Source organism: Nycticebus coucang, chromosome 19, assembly GCF_027406575.1.
Source record: "Nycticebus coucang isolate mNycCou1 chromosome 19, mNycCou1.pri, whole genome shotgun sequence".
Lineage (NCBI taxonomy): Eukaryota > Metazoa > Chordata > Mammalia > Primates > Lorisidae > Nycticebus > Nycticebus coucang.
Window position 1 is genome coordinate 1,063,275 of NC_069798.1, and position 15,788 is coordinate 1,079,062.

Genomic DNA, 15,788 nt, shown 5'->3' on the forward strand with positions numbered 1-15,788 from the left:
CGTGTGTGCAAGGCTCCCTGAAAGGGAGTTTCAGCAGGTGGAAGGTCCTCCAGGCCTTTGCCTTCATATCTCTCTTTTGCTCTGCAGCTGGTTTCTGTTACTCTTTCATCTAGGGAATGCCCAGCTTAGAGTCGAGTCCCAGAACTAGTCATTTTCCATCCTGTTGGGTGACTGGTGTGGCAGCGAGAGGCCCTTCTTGGGCTTTCTGTGGGCCACCTCCCCCTGCTGATAGTTGCTCTGCTCAGCACAGGTCAATGCCGCCCTTCGTCAGACACAGTCTGGGCCGTGGATGCCGTTTCCTCTGCCCTTGGAGTAACTGAACGTGGGGAGATCAGTGTGGCATTAAAAATCAGAACAGGTGTGCATATCTGGAAGGCCAGTTTCTTTCCAGATTTTCTATCAGGTTATGACTTGTGAGGAAAAAAAGAAAACAATTACTAACATCAAAAAATTGATAGTTGTAATTGTGAGTTTGATAAATTTTAATTTTTTTTTCCTGGGCTGGATTAAAGCAGGAAAACATTGTTGGCAGGTCTCTGCTAGGCCCATACGGTGCCAGGGACTGCTGCATCTGAGGAGGTTTATACTGGAGTACATGTAATAATTGCCATCTAGTCAAAAGTGCTTTTACCCAGGCCTGTGCTCTGGCTGGCGTGTGACTGGCGTGTCCTTCCCCAGGGGCGGTGAAAGTGCCCGAGGAGCTGACCCTCCCGCACGCCTGCTGCGTGGGCCTTGCTGCGCAGACCCACCTCAGCGTGCTCAACCCAACCAACCGCTGGCTACAGGTCAGCATCGGGCTCCTGGGGGTCAGCGTCAATGGTGAGAAGGTGAGCTTTATGCGGTTCTCTTGTTTGGTCTGATGATTGCATCGTGGCTGAGTGCTGGGTTTCTCCTCTTCCCCTTCTGTCCCCCAACCCCTTGACCTCGTACACGGTCATTGGAATGGTATCTTTTGGGGGGGTCCCCACTGTGCTATAGTGTTTATAGTATAAGTGAAATGTGACTGCTTTTTATTGGTTATTATATTTTGTTATTTACTTATAAAATCATGTAAATTTATTTTTAGCACAATTATTTAAATCACTGAAAGCTCTCAATTCCTGGTCTCTATTTGTTGGTTTTGTTAAATCTAATTGAATATAGGTCATCGTCATTTGTTAAAGAAAGAAGTTACTCTTGGGGTCTAAGTAAGGGGTGTCTTTCTGATTAATTTTTTTTTATTTTAGAGACAGAGTCTCACTATGTTGCCCTTGGTAGAGTCTGTGGCGTCACAACTCACAGCAATCTCAAACTCTTGGGCTTAAGCAATTCTCTTGCCTCAGACTCCCAAGTAGCTGGGACTGCAGGCGCCTGCCACAACTCTCGGCTATTTTTTTTTTTTTTTAAATACTTTAATTAATGATCTTTTTTTTTTTGGTTTTTGGCCGGGGTTGGGTTTGAACCCGCCACCTCTGGCATATGGGACCAGTGCCCTACTCCTTGAGCCACAGGCGCCACCCTCGGCTATTTTTTTGTTGTAGTTGTCATTGTTGTTTGGCAGGCGCTGGCCGGGTTCAAAGCCGCCAGCTTCGGTGTGTGTGGTTGGCGCTCTAGCCACTGAGCTATAGGCGCCGAGCCTTTCTGACTAGTTATCTGATTTTTTTTACATAATCTTTTGAAATACCTGGAACATTAACTCTTAACAGTGATGGTCTCCCACACAGTCTGTCCGGCTGCTTTGGTTCTGTAGATCTCCTTCCAGATTATGATGACCGTTTGAGCATCTGTGAGGGAGGAAGGGGAATGTGGACCCCACTGCTGCTGGGAAATGTTCTTGTTTTGCAACTGCTGCTTACAGGCCCCATTGGTGGATGGTTTATTCTTCTCTCTTACCTCTTAGAACTCTATTTACCTATTAAAATCAGATTGCCTCTATCCCACTGCTTCCCTTTCCTGGCCTTTTTCTTTCAACTTCAGGTTCTCAGGTTGGGTGAACAGCATGTGACTGGATGAAAGAAAGGGTTGAGGGTGGAAGTCAAATTCAGAGATTTGTAGGGATTTGTGGAGTCTGTGAATGGAAGTGTTGGTTATGGGAGTGGTGAGTAGAAAAGAATATCCCCATTTACAGCAAGGATGGAGAGGTAGGCGGTGTCGTAACTGCAGATGTGGTGGCCCGTTAAGGGCCTTAGCAATTAGCCCACCTCCCTGCACCCCACAGCACATGAAGCTGCAGGAGCCACACCCAGGGGGTCTGCAGGACTGTGGAGGGCTCCTGTTGTCACTAGCCTTTGTTAGAAAAGTGAGGGTGTAAATAAAAGTGCTCGGTTTAAAAAAAAATGGGGAGACACAGTCTTCATGCAGTTAGAAAAATTCAGCTTATGAAGCACCTTGAGCAAATTGTACTTCAGAAACAATGAGTTATAAGATTTGGATATTTTTGAAGAGATAATAAATGTCTAAATCTAGTCGTTAGAGTGACTGGGGAAAGGAATCTTAATCTGGGTGATTCTACTTGATTTTCAAGATGATGCCATTTATGACAAACCATGTGGCTCTTTTTTAAAGGTGGATCTTTCAACGTATCGTTGTTTAGTTTTTAAGAATAAGGTCATCGTAAGACCTCATGCCACAGAAGAGATAAAAGTACTTTTTATACCGTCCAATCCTGGGATTTTCAGATGCACACTCCGTGTTGCTTCTTGGCTGTGTTCTACAGACGCTGAGACCATAGCGCAGGCCGAAGCTCTGGCCAGCACAGTGATCTTCAGCGCCATTGCCGAGAGCCCCGTCATCGAGGTAACGGGGAATGAGTCTTTGTCACACCTGGTGTTTTAACGAAGGCTGTTTAACCTCAGAAGTAATGTGTGGGAAAAATCAATTTGTGGACAAGTATGCGCAGGATTCATTTCAAGCTGAACGTTGGTTCTTAGTATCTTCTTCAAATTTTAAACTTGTTTCTATTTTTTATGGCAACACAAATGTACTTGCTGAGACATTCATAAAGTACAATATAACATTAAACCCTGTTTCCCAACTGATTTGTGATTTGATATACATTTAGGAAGGTGCCACTGGTTCATATTCTTCTCCTTTTTCTATAAAGGAACATGACAGTGGTTCATATTTTCTCTTTTCTATACCTGAATATTCTTTGCTACTGGGAAAGTTTTTCTTCTTTAGTCACCGATTTACTGCAAGTGAAAGAAATTACGTGTAACTTAATTGGGATAATAAATAGTCCCTAGGTTATATCCTCATTTAGGATGATGGCTGTAGACCCTGGCTGCACACTGGAACAAGTGGAGGGATATTTATTTATTTATTTAATTTGTTTTTGGAGGCAGTCTTGCTTTGTCGCTCCGGGTAGAGTGCCCTGGCTTCATATTTCACAGCAACCTTAAACTCTTGGGCTCAAGTGATTCTCTTGCTTCAGCCTCCCATGTAGCTAGGACTATAGGCGCCCGCCTCAGCCTCCCAAGAAGCTGGGACTAGAGGCGCTTGCGACAATGCCTGACTATTTTTAGACACAGGATCTTGCTTTTGGTTAGGCTGGTCTTGAACCCACGAGCTCAGGGAATTCACCCGCCTCAGCCTCCCAGAGTGTTAGGATTACAGGTGTGAATTTTTTTTTTTTAGGCAGAGTCTCACTGTGTGCCCTGGGTAGAGTGCCATAGCGTCATAGCTCACAGCAACATCAAACTCTTGGGCTCAAGCAATCCTCTTGCCTCAGCCTCCCGAGTATCTGGGTCTACAGGTGCCCGCCATAGCACCCAGCTAATTTTCCTATTTTTAGTAGAGACAGGTTCTCACTTTTGCTCAGGTTGGTCTCAAACTCCTGAGCTTAAATAGTCCACCCACATTGGCCCTCCCAGAATGCTGGGATTACAGGCATGAGCCACCACACCTGGCCAACAGGGACTTTTAAACGCACCTCAGTGTCTGAATTCCACTCACGTCATCTACTCCAGAATGGTTGAGGCCATGGCTACACATCAGTGATTCTTAAATCTTCCCAAATGGTTACAAATCATAGCGTTAGTTAACAACTGCTGCTTTATAAGAAGTGTCTCCTGTAATTGGTAGTGAAATCAGAACTATTGAACAAGGTTAAGGAATAAGGCAGGGTACAAAACGAGAAACAGAAGAGCTAGTGATGATACAGCCACGTGTCACCTAATGATGTGTAATGATGTGGGTGGGTTCTAAGAAAGGCGTCGTTAGGTGATTTTTGTCACGGGGCGAAGATCATGATGTGCAATCGCACAAACCTAGAAGGTATAGCCCGCTGTACGCCTGGACCGTGGGGCAGCCTGTTCCTCCCAGGCTGCGGACTTGACAGCATGGGGCTGTGCTGGAGATGCAGGCAGTTGTGACACGATGCTAAGTGTCTGTGCATCTAAATATATCTCAACATAGAAACGTACAATAAAAATTTGATATAAAAAAAACGTTGCCCATATAGGGCATTTACCATGAAAAGAGCTCACAGGACTTGAAGCTTCTCTGGGTAAGTAAGTAAGTGAGTGAGTGTGAAGGTCCTGGAAATTAGTGTGCACTGCTGTAGGCTTTATGAGCACTCTACACTTTGTCTGCACTGAATTTATTAAAAAAAAAAAAAAAAAAAAAAAAAAGAGGGTGGCACCCGTGGCTCAGTGAGTAGGGTGCTGGCCCCATATACCGATGGTGGCAGGTTCAAACCCAGCCCCGGCCAAACTGCAACAAAAAAAATAGCGGGGGCGTTGTGGGTGCCTGTAGTCCCAGCTACTCGGGAGGCTGAGGTAAGAGAATTGCCCTACTGAGGGCGACAAAGTGAGACTGTGTCTCTTAACAAAAAAAAAAAAAAAAGCAAACATCAAGGGCTGTGACATCGCCAGGTGTCCCCCCTTCATAATCCCACAGGACCACTGTTGTACATGCAGTCCATTGTCGACTGGAACACCAGTGAACAACAGACAACTGTAATTTAAAATTAGGTGATGTCTAATTGTTTGAGTTGAATTTAACTTTTTTTTTTTTTTTTTTGAGACAGTCTCACTACATTGCCCTGGGTAGAGTGCTGTGGCGTCATAGCTCGCAGCAACCTCAAACTTTTGGGCTCAAGTGATTTTCCTGCCTCAGCTTCCCAAGTAGCTGGGACTACAGGTGCTCACCACAATGTCTGGCTATTTTTTGTTGCAGTTGTCATTGTTGTTTAGGTGGCCTGGGCCCAGTTCGAACCTGCCACCCTTGGTGTATGTGGCTGGCACTGTAACCACTGTGCCACGGGCACTCGAGCCTGAATTTAACACATTTACTTAACCATCTTAACAGTGTTACTAAAGCCCTGCTAGAGTTGATTTGTTGTTTTATTCAACAAAGCTGTAATGTGGCTCCCAGTATAGAGGCTGGGCATGGGGAGTGAGAGTCAGGACAGCCGCCCTGGGGAGGCTGAGGATCATTCAGGGTTTGCCTACAGTATACATTCTTGAGGGTAATGGTCCGTAACTTAGGTCAACAACTTCTTTATTTTCTAGGGAATTTGCCAGGCCCAGGGGCTCATGCCTGTAATCCTAGCACTTTGGGAGGACAAGGTGGGAGGATTGCTTGAGGCCAGGAATTTAAGACCAGCATGAGCAAGAGCCAGACCCTATCTCTACAAAAAGTAAAAAAAAATTAGCCAGGTTTGTTGGCACTTACCTATAGTCCCAGTTGCTCAGGTCTCCTTCTTGGAGGGGTGGGGCTGGAGGAATTGGGCCCTGGGAGACCAGGGGGATTTGACCAGGAAACAGCATTCCCTATGAGAGATGGTTGAGGAATTTATACAAAGGCCACACCCATAAAAACTGTTAGATGCAGCGATTCTCAACCTGTGGGTCGCAATACAGGAACTGTATTAAAGGGCCGCCGTATGAGGAAGGTTGAGAACCATTGTGATAAAGGATTGTAAAGTATATGCTTTTATTTTTATCAAGATGTTGGCAAATTAATTTATATTCCCAGAAGAATTGTATGAGAGTTCCTATAATTGCCAATATTTGTTACTGTTTAGATTTTTCAATTGTTTGCTATTTCAAATTGTTGCTTATTTCTTGGGGTAAAATAACATGTTCTAATTTTCATGCTAGGATTCCTAGTGATGTTGAGCAACTTTTAATTTGTTTATTTGTCAGTCTGGTCATCTTTGCTCTGAAATGGTGGTTCATACTTCCTTCTTATTCTTCTATTGTTTTGAGTATTTTTAATTTTTATAGATGATCCTTACATTCTAGATTATAGTTTTTTGTTTATTAAGCTTTGCAATTTTCTCCCATTTCTTGGCTGTTTTCAACCTAATGTCTTTTGGTTGGGTTGAAATTTTAAATGTAACACAGTTAGGTAAGATCCTTTATCCCAAAAGTAAGACAAGGTTTGTTTTTCTTTCTCTCTCTCTCTTTTTTTTTTTTTTTTTGGAGACAAAGCTCAAGCTGTTGCCCTAGGTAGAGTGCCGTGGCATCACAGCAACCTCCAACTCCTGGGCTCAAGCGATTTCTCCTGCCTCTGCCTCCCACATAGCTGGGACCACAGGCACCTACCTCAACGCCCGGCTAGTTTTCGGTTGCAGCCGTCATTGTTGTTTGACGGGCCTGGGCTGGATTTGAACCTGCCAGCTCAGGTGTATGTGGCGCTGGTGCCTTAGCCGCTTGAGCCACAGGAGCTGAGCTGACAAGGTTTGTTTTTCTAACTCCAAAAGAATATCCCTTCAAAACAATGTAGTTTGATAGTGTGTTCTCATAAGCTTTTCCTTAGGGATGGTGCATAGGCCTATAATTATTTGAGAAGGTGTTGATTTGGGATGTTTTGAAAAATCACTTGATGGCTCGGTACCTGTGGCTCAAGCCGCTAAGGCGCCAGCCACATACACCTGAGCTGGCAGGTTCGAATCCCGCCAAACAACAATAACGGCTACAACTGAAAAATAGCCGGCGTTGTGGCAGGCCCCTGTAGTCCCAGCTACTTGGGAGGTGGAGGCAGGAGAATCACTTGAGCCCAGGAGTTGGAGGTTGCTGTGAGCTGTGATGCCACAGCACTCTATCCAGGGCGACAGCTTGAGGCTCTGTCTCAAAAAGAAAAAGAAAAATCACTTGACATAATTGTATTTAAAAGAGGAGACAGATTTAACCAGATTTAGTGATTATTCCTGGTGGCATATAAATGTTGGATGTTATACGTTAGCCTTTTAAATGTCTCTTGAACAATATGGTAAATGGTTAGGAGGCAGAAATCTTGAATGTATGTGTGCAGAATAAATAAAAACAACTGACTTAAGTCATGTGAATGAATGTTTCAGCTTAGAATAACTTTCAGTGATGGCTTCACATACAGATCAAAAAGTGATGTGGGATCAGTGTGCATGTAGGTGAAGAGTGAGCTTTCTGGACACCTGTCAGCTTAGAAAGCATCTCTAGCCACCCGCACCTGTCATCCCAGCACTTTGAGAGGCCAAGGCAGGAAGGTTGCTTGGGGCCAGGAGTTGGAGACCAGCCTGGGCAACATAAGGAGACCTCATCTCTACAAATAATTTAAAAATTTAGCTAGGTGTGGTGATATGCACCTGTAGTCCCAGCTACTTGGGAGCCTGAGGCAGGAGGGTCAGTTGAGCCCAGAACTTTGAGGCTGTAGTGCTGTAGCTATAATTGTGTCATTGTGTTAGAGTGGGTAATAGAGCAAGAAGCCATCTCTAAACAAACTAACAAGAAGAGTATTCTAGTGATGATGAAAAGGCCGTTTGAATGCCGTTGTTTTCTGTGAGCCTCCCTACAGGTACAAGTATGCTTCACTCTCCCTTTCTTGGGGCTCTGCTCAGGTGACATTGGACACTGCTTATAGAAAGGGAGCCCTACATCCCTTATCCCCACTTCCTACTTCCTTCTGTCTTTTGCTTTTCTATTTAGCACTTTTCTTCATTTGACATATTAAATATTCACTATTTATTGTTTGATCCTCCCCCTCATAAGGTACCTGTCACCTGGTGGGGAAGCAGCCGTATCTCTCTTGTTCATGTCCAGGGCACTGAGTGGTGCATAATAGGGTCTTGGTCAGTATTTGTGGAGCTGTTTACACTTTCAAATTGAAAGTGTAAACAGCAATATTTCTATGAGCATTTAAGTATTGCATTGTATATATGTGTGCCAGAATCAATGAATATAGTCACTTAACTATTTCATCTACATTACTAGAAGTTTAAAGTTGACCAAAAATAATTTAAAGCACGTTGATAATTTCGAGATGGGTTGGAAGTGCTTTGCTGTTTTCTTTTTTCCTTTGTTTTCACCTTTAGTCAGAATATGAAATGGAGATAGATTGATGCTGTAGCCTACAACGTTTTCCATTTATATTGATGTTTCTCATGTGTTCAAGAAGAATTGCTTGGCCAGGCATGGTGGCTCACCCCTGTAATCCTAGCATTTTGGGAGGCTAAAGTGGGAGGATTCCTAAAGCTCAGGAGTTTGAGACCACCCCAAACAGGAGCAGGATCCATGCCAGGCCTCATTTTTTGATACTTACCATTTTTGATGTGAACTCACATTCATTGAGGCTGCTCTTGCTTTAGGCACCCCTGTGTCTTGGTCTTTGGAAATGTCCCTGGAGAGCACTCTACAGAAATCCAGGTGTCTCTGGAAGGCTCACCGTTCTCAACCTGGGGTCCTGCGATTGTGTGTGCCAGGCCCAGGCTTGCACATTCTCGCCGAGGATCTTCTGTGTCGCCGTCCCCGACAGGCTCCTTGTTTCTAGAAAGTGTACTTCTTTTAATTCTTGGGCTTTATGCATGAAGGTCAAATCCTATTCCAGCTTTGCCCTCCCTATGATAAGCTTGAGGTCACATTCTCTGTTCTCTGGAGGGTGTTAAAGCTCTGCCTGCCTTCATGGCAGCTGACTGCATCCCACCAGCCCTGTGTGGCCCTGTGGACGTCAGCTCTCACTTGCCAGGCTGTCTTTGACTTCCTGTTGTGTTCTGTTGGGCTCGGGCAAAAAAGTGTGCTTGTGTGTTTCAATACACTTAGTGCTCTGTATCTGTAGGTTCTGTATCCTTAGATTTAACCAACCTCAAAGCAAAAATAATTAGGAAAACAAAATGAGTGTTTGCATTTGTACAGAACATGTACAGACTCTTTCTCCATGTGAGCATGTGAGGAATCTGTGTGAGGTCCATCTCCATGTTTAAAGACTCTTCCCACGTGAGCGTTTGAGGAATCTGTGTGAGGTCCATCTCCAGGTTTAAAGACTCTTCTCCACGTGAGCGTGTGAGGAATCTGTGTGGGGTCCTTCTCCATGTTTAAAGACTCTTCTCCTTGTCAGCTTGTGAGGAATCTGTGTGAGGTCCTTCTCAATGTTTAAAGACTCTTTCTCCATGTGAGCATGTGAGGAATCTGTGTGAGGCCATCTCCAGGTTTAAAGACTCTTCCCCATGTGAGCGTGTGAGGAATCTGTGTGAGGTCCATCTCCATGTTTAAAGACTCTTCTCCACGCGAGCGTGTGAGGAATCTGTGTGAGGTCCTTCTTCACGTTTAAAGAGTCTTTCTCCATGTGAGCATGTGAGGAATCTGTGTGAGGCCATCTCCAGGTTTAAAGACTCTTCCCCATGTGAGCGTGTGAGGAATCTGTGTGAGGTCCATCTCCATGTTTAAAGACTCTTCTCCACGCGAGCGTGTGAGGAATCTGTGTGAGGTCCTTCTTCACGTTTAAAGACTCTTCTCCATGTGAGTGTGTGAAGAATCTGTGAGGTCCATCTCCAGGTTTAAAGACTCTTCTCCATGTGAGCGTGTGAGGAATCTGTGTGAGGTCCATCTCCAGGTTTAAAGACTATTCTCTATGTCAGCGTGTGAGGAATCTGTGTGAGGCCCTTCTACATGTTTAAAGACTCTTTCTCCATGTGAGCGTGTGAGGAATCTGTGTGAGGCCCTTCTACATGTTTAAAGACTCTTTCTCCATGTGAGCATGTGAGGAATCTGCGTGAGGCCCTTCTACATGTTTAAAGACTCTTTCTCCATGTGAGCATGTGAGGAATCTGCGTGAGGCCCTTCTACATGTTTAAAGACTCTTTCTCCATGTGAGCATGTGAGGAATCTGTGTGAGGCCCTTCTACATGTTTAAAGACTCTTTCTCCATGTGAGCATGTGAGGAATCTGTGTGAGGTCCATCTCCAGGTTTAAAGACTATTCTCTATGTCAGCGTGTGAGGAATCTGTGTGAGGCCCTTCTACATGTTTAAAGACTCTTTCTCCATGTGAGCGTGTGAGGAATCTGTGTGAGGCCCTTCTACATGTTTAAAGACTCTTTCTCCATGTGAGCATGTGAGGAATCTGCGTGAGGCCCTTCTACATGTTTAAAGACTCTTTCTCCATGTGAGCATGTGAGGAATCTGCGTGAGGCCCTTCTACATGTTTAAAGACTCTTTCTCCATGTGAGCATGTGAGGAATCTGTGTGAGGCCCTTCTACATGTTTAAAGACTCTTTCTCCATGTGAGCATGTGAGGAATCTGTGTGAGGTCCATCTCCAGGTTTAAAGATTCTTTCTCCATGTGAGCATGTGAGGAATCTGCGTGAGGCCCTTCTACATGTTTAAAGACTCTTTCTCCATGTGAGCATGTGAGGAATCTGCGTGAGGTCCATCTCCAGGTTTAAAGATTCTTTCTCCATGTGAGCATGTGAGGAATCTGTGTGAGGTCCATCTCCAGGTTTAAAGATTCTTTCTCCATGTGAGCATGTGAGGAATCTGCGTGAGGCCCTTCTATATGTTTAAAGACTCTTTCTCCATGTGAGCATGTGAGGAATCTGCGTGAGGTCCTTCTCCATGTTTAAAGACTTTCTCCATGTGAGCATGTGAGGAGTCTGCGTGAGGCCCTTCTACATGTTTAAAGACTCTTTCTCCATGTGAGCATGTGAGGAATCTGCGTGAGGCCCTTCTCCATGTTTAAAGACTTTCTCCATGTGAGCATGTGAGGAATCTGCGTGAGGTCCTTCTCCATGTTTAAAGACTCTTTCTCCATGTGAGCATGTGAGGAATCTGCGTGAGGCCCTTCTACATGTTTAAAGACTCTTTCTCCATGTGAGCATGTGAGGAATCTGCGTGAGGCCCTTCTACATGTTTAAAGACTCTTTCTCCATGTGAGCATGTGAGGAATCTGCGTGAGGCCCTTCTACATGTTTAAAGACTCTTTCTCCATGTGAGCATGTGAGGAATCTGTGTGAGGTCCATCTCCAGGTTTAAAGATTCTTTCTCCATGTGAGCATGTGAGGAATCTGTGTGAGGTTCATCTGCAGGTTTAAAGACTCTTCTCCATGTGAGCATGTGAGGAATCTGTGTGAGGTCCATCTCCAGGTTTAAAGACTCTTTCTCCATGTGGGCGTGTGAGGTCCATCTCCAGGTTTAAAGAGGTTCGCCTGCCACGGTGTTGGCCCCTTGTCTTAAATTTTGATATGTGTATTTTGATACCATCTTAAACATTTTCAGTATTGTTAAAAGTTTGAATTAAATCTGAATATGCCAAGATATTCATGGTATTTTTTGAAGGGAATCCAGAAGTCAATACTCTAGTTACAGAACTTACTGAAAGGAGATTCCTATACAGTAGAACCTCCATCGTTGGCCACCTACCTACAGTGACCAGCTCCTTAAGTTGACCTGATTTTCATGAACTGGACATGCACTTCATGTATGTATCAGTTTCTGGTTTCTTAATGTTGACCACTGCCATATATTGGCCAGTTTGTTACTTGTCCCTTGGGTGGTTAACTTACAGAGGTTCTGCTATATTTTATAAAATTGTCAGTTCATCTTAAGATTAATCATTTTTTTTTCAGAGTAACAGCACATAGGATATCGCTTAATTGTGTAGTTTGTTTGGGTATATAAACTACCTCAAAAGAAGATTTTGACTTTTTTATTTGAAGAAAATAAGCAATCATAAAATAGCCTAGTAAAACTTAGATATGTGTACCTTTAATGCAGACTCTTAATTTATGGTTACAAAAGGCAATGATAGAAACATAAGTTGTACCATTTATTAACATATTGATTTTTGTAAATCAGTTTCCCTTTTTTCATAATTAGGTAGAAACAGAAAAGAAAGATGTTCTTGATTTTGGTGACTTGACTTACGGAGGCTGGAAAGCTCTCCCACTAAAACTGATAAACAGGACACATGCCTCCGTGCCGGTCAGGCTGATCATTAATGCGGTGAGTACGAACACACTAGGAGACTGTTTGCAGGATGCATGTGGATTTGTACACACTGTTGAGATCATTCTTGGTTAGTTGTTCCTATGTGATACGTTTTTTTAAAGGATTTTGTTGACAAATTTCATATTATACTATTGGCTCTACTGAAACTGCTTCTTCTATTTTTGAGCAGAATGCCATAGCCTGGCGCTGTTTCACATTTTCCAAGGAGCCCATCCATGCTTCTGGGAAAGCCACTCCTTATACTGGTGTGGGGGCTCAGCTGCCAGGCCCCTCTGTGGTCAGTCACATGATGCCTGCCAGTCACGATGGACAGGTAAGTGAGTGGGGGAATGGAGAATTGGCTTAGAATTAAAGGAAGTTCAGTTTCCAAACTATTCTTCTTTCATTAAGATCTCAAGTTTAATACCAGCATACATTAATACAATTTTTTTTTTTTTTTTATTTTATAGGATCCAGAATTTCTGATAATTTGGGTTCTTTTCCATAGTCCAAAGAAACGAATCAGTCCTTCAGGTATCATGTTTATATTTTGTGGGAATTGCTTTAGTTTGCAGTTAAAGCGATTACTGACTTAACACTTATTTCCTCTGTCAGTGAATGTGAATGTTCGAGTAATTTGTTAAGTATTCTGTGTTGTTTTGAGAATGGGGCAGGTGGCTGTATGGGCCTAGCCTGTGCCAGTGTAGGGTGACCAGAGCTAGTGCCAGTGAAACCTTCTAGAGTTTTTCTCTCTCTCTTTTTTTTTTCTTGAGACAGAGTCTCACTTTGTTGCCCTCAGTAGAGTGTGGTGGCATCATAGCTCACAGCAACCTCAAACTCTTGGGCTTAGGCGATTCTCTTGCCTCAGCCTCCCAAGTAGCTGGGACTATAGGCGCCTGGCACAAGGCCTGGCCACTTTTAGCGGCAGAATCTCTCTCTGGCTCAGGCTGTTCTTGATCCTATGAGCTCAAGCAATCCACCCGCCTCAGTCTCCTGAAGTGCTAGGATTACAGGCGTGAGCCACTGTGCCTGGCCTTAGAGTTTTTCTCTTAATCGATCTTACCACACATCTACTAGTTGTATGTTTTCTTTCTTTTTCTGTCATTCTCTCTGCTTATTTTCATTCCTCTTTAGATTCTTTTAAAAATCTTCTTGCCTAAATTGTCTTGTTGCCTCTAAGAGCATTGTGTTGGACTGCTAATGATATTTAGAATTATGTAAGTCTCTGGTGTCTGAACTGAAAGAATGAGCCTTTACAGAGATTCTAGACTCAGCAGAAGAATTTTTGGCAAAAGTTGATGTAGAAGTTGACAGTCCGAACCCCACACCCATCCTTGGAAGTGTTGGTCTCCGAGCACGAGCAGGAACAGCTAGGATACACGCTCCTCGAGACTTACAGGTGCCCTCCTCTCCTCTGGCCATGATTGTTTTGTGTTCAGATTGACTTAGCTTTAATTATAATAGTTTTTCTTAATGTTTGACTTTCCTCCTCTAGACTATGCATTTGTTGGCCAGTGTGGCTTCCTCAACAAAACAAAATTTGCCTTTGAAAAATGCTGGAAATATTGAAGTTTATTTAGATATCAAGGTAAGAATTTCTGTCACTGTGCTAGGGAACAGTCTCCTGACTGTGAGGCGCTCCTCACCTTCTGAAGGCTGTGCTCCTGCCCTGTCTGAGCGTCCTGAGGGTCAGACAAGAGACTTGTTGTGAGTGTCTGGGAACTCAGGTGTTGCACTAGTGTAAAGTACATACCAATGTGCTTTGACTCTGATATCTCGTATCTGGAGCACGAGGACTAAGGTCTATATGTCATCTTGTGGCTGGGTGGAATTGGTGAAGAGTGATCCACACCTGTGGACATTATTTCTGAGACCTGTGGGTGAGTGAGGAGGAGTTAGTGATAAGGAATTGGAGATGAGTTGGGAGGTAAGGTTTGTTAAGAAAGAAGGAAAAGTGTACTTTCCGAGAGAATATGACAAGCTGAGATAGTGATGGACAAGGAGCAAGGGACAAATAACCTGTCCTAGTAAATGAGAAAGGCACACAAGACGAGAGTAAATGAATGAAAGCCACGTTTAGTTAAGATTCTGTCACTGTTTAGGTCCCAGAACAAGGAGGTCACTTTTCAGTGGACCCAGAGAATCTCTTCCTTAAGCCTGGAGAAGAACATGAAGTTGTAGTTTCATTTACTCCAACAGATTTCAAAGCCTGTGAAGAAAGGTAACATAAAAATGTTTATAATGAGAAAACATCTCTCAAAGCTCAGTTATGCCTCATAACCCACAGTGTGAATGGTGAAGGACATACTCTACTTGACTTAATAAACGATATTGCTCTACTTAATTTCTTTCCTTCAGATTTTCTTCTTTTTGTTACTAAAATTGTCCTTTTAAACCATCTGAATAGAAATTAAGAAATCACTATTTTCTTTCCTCTTTTTTTTTTTTTTTCCTTTTTTTAGAGACAGAGTCTCACTTTGTTGTCCTTGGTAGAGTGCCGTGGCATCACAGCTCATAGCAACCTCCAGCTCTTGGGCTTAGGCAATTCTCTTGCCTCAGCCTCCTGAGTAGCTGGGACTACAGGCACCTACCACAACGCCCGGCTATTTTTTTGTTGTTGTTGCAGTTGTCATTGTTGTTTGGCAGGCCCAGGCCTGGTTCAAACCTGCCTGCCTCAGTGTATGTGGCCGGCGCCCTAACCACTGAGGTATGGGTGCCGAGCCAAGAAATCACTATTTTCAAGTGTATTCTGGCAAAGGTAAATAATACAATATCAATTTTGATGTTTCTCATTAACTTTTTCTCTTTCTCCCAGGAAAAAGAAAAGAAAGGAATTACTGTTGTTAATTTAAGATAATTTTCCCTATCCATTCTCCAGGCCAATCATAAGTGTACATCAGCATAGTCAGAACAACACTGTCATTAGCTTGCTTGTACAAATGTAGCTTAAACTCCTCTATCCTGACAAACACAAGGCTCACCCTGCCTGGGTTACTGGATGCCTGCATGGGCTCAGTCTGCTCTCAGCATCTTGCAGAAGAGGAGAGTTGAGTCTGGTCTGCACCAGTGTGAATACTTGTGCCTGGAATGCTTACCCTCAACTTCCTTGAGCTGACTCCTTCTGGGAAGCTTTCCTCGACTCTTCTCAAGTTTCTCATGAATAGCATTCACTAGGCACCATGATCTCTCACATCCCACCGTGTAGATGGTTTTGTCATCATCTCTGTCTTGTCTGTATTCTTCTCTGGAGTAGAGCCTCAGAAGGTGGGGATATCGTTATATCCTTGGCACCCAGTTCAGTCTCTTGGACAAAAGTAGCATGTAAAAAATAGTTGCCAAGATAATTCAGTACAGGACATTTAATTTAGATTTCCTTCTTGTTAGGAGCTTGAAAATATTTGTGCAGCCATTTGGACCTCAGTATGAAGTTGTGTTAAAAGGTGAAGTACTTTCTTCAGGAAGTGAGCCTCTGCCACCCGGATCTTGCTGTTCAGATAGTCCATTGATTTTCTCCAACAAACAGTTTCTGGCTTGGGGCGGTGTTCCTCTTGGTAGAACACAGTAAGTGTCAAAGATTGACAGGTAATCAATTATTTGTATATGTGTTGGAGAAAATTTGTCTTACAGAC

The 15,788-nt window shown here is 43.6% G+C and overlaps 1 protein-coding gene across 2 annotated transcripts in view; it reads left to right on the forward strand.

The window, feature by feature from the left end:
- Positions 1-15,788, forward strand: part of CEP192 (centrosomal protein 192) — a 151,132-nt gene that overhangs the window by 84,552 nt on the left and 50,792 nt on the right. For both annotated transcript variants that reach the window (XM_053571227.1, XM_053571228.1), the window contains exons 21-29: positions 679-827; positions 2,545-2,775; positions 12,049-12,174; positions 12,350-12,493; positions 12,630-12,693; positions 13,419-13,558; positions 13,655-13,747; positions 14,262-14,380; positions 15,544-15,720. In XM_053571227.1, the coding sequence (XP_053427202.1) occupies positions 679-827; positions 2,545-2,775; positions 12,049-12,174; positions 12,350-12,493; positions 12,630-12,693; positions 13,419-13,558; positions 13,655-13,747; positions 14,262-14,380; positions 15,544-15,720 (1,243 nt within the window). The remainder of the gene's footprint in view (positions 1-678; positions 828-2,544; positions 2,776-12,048; positions 12,175-12,349; positions 12,494-12,629; positions 12,694-13,418; positions 13,559-13,654; positions 13,748-14,261; positions 14,381-15,543; positions 15,721-15,788) is intronic.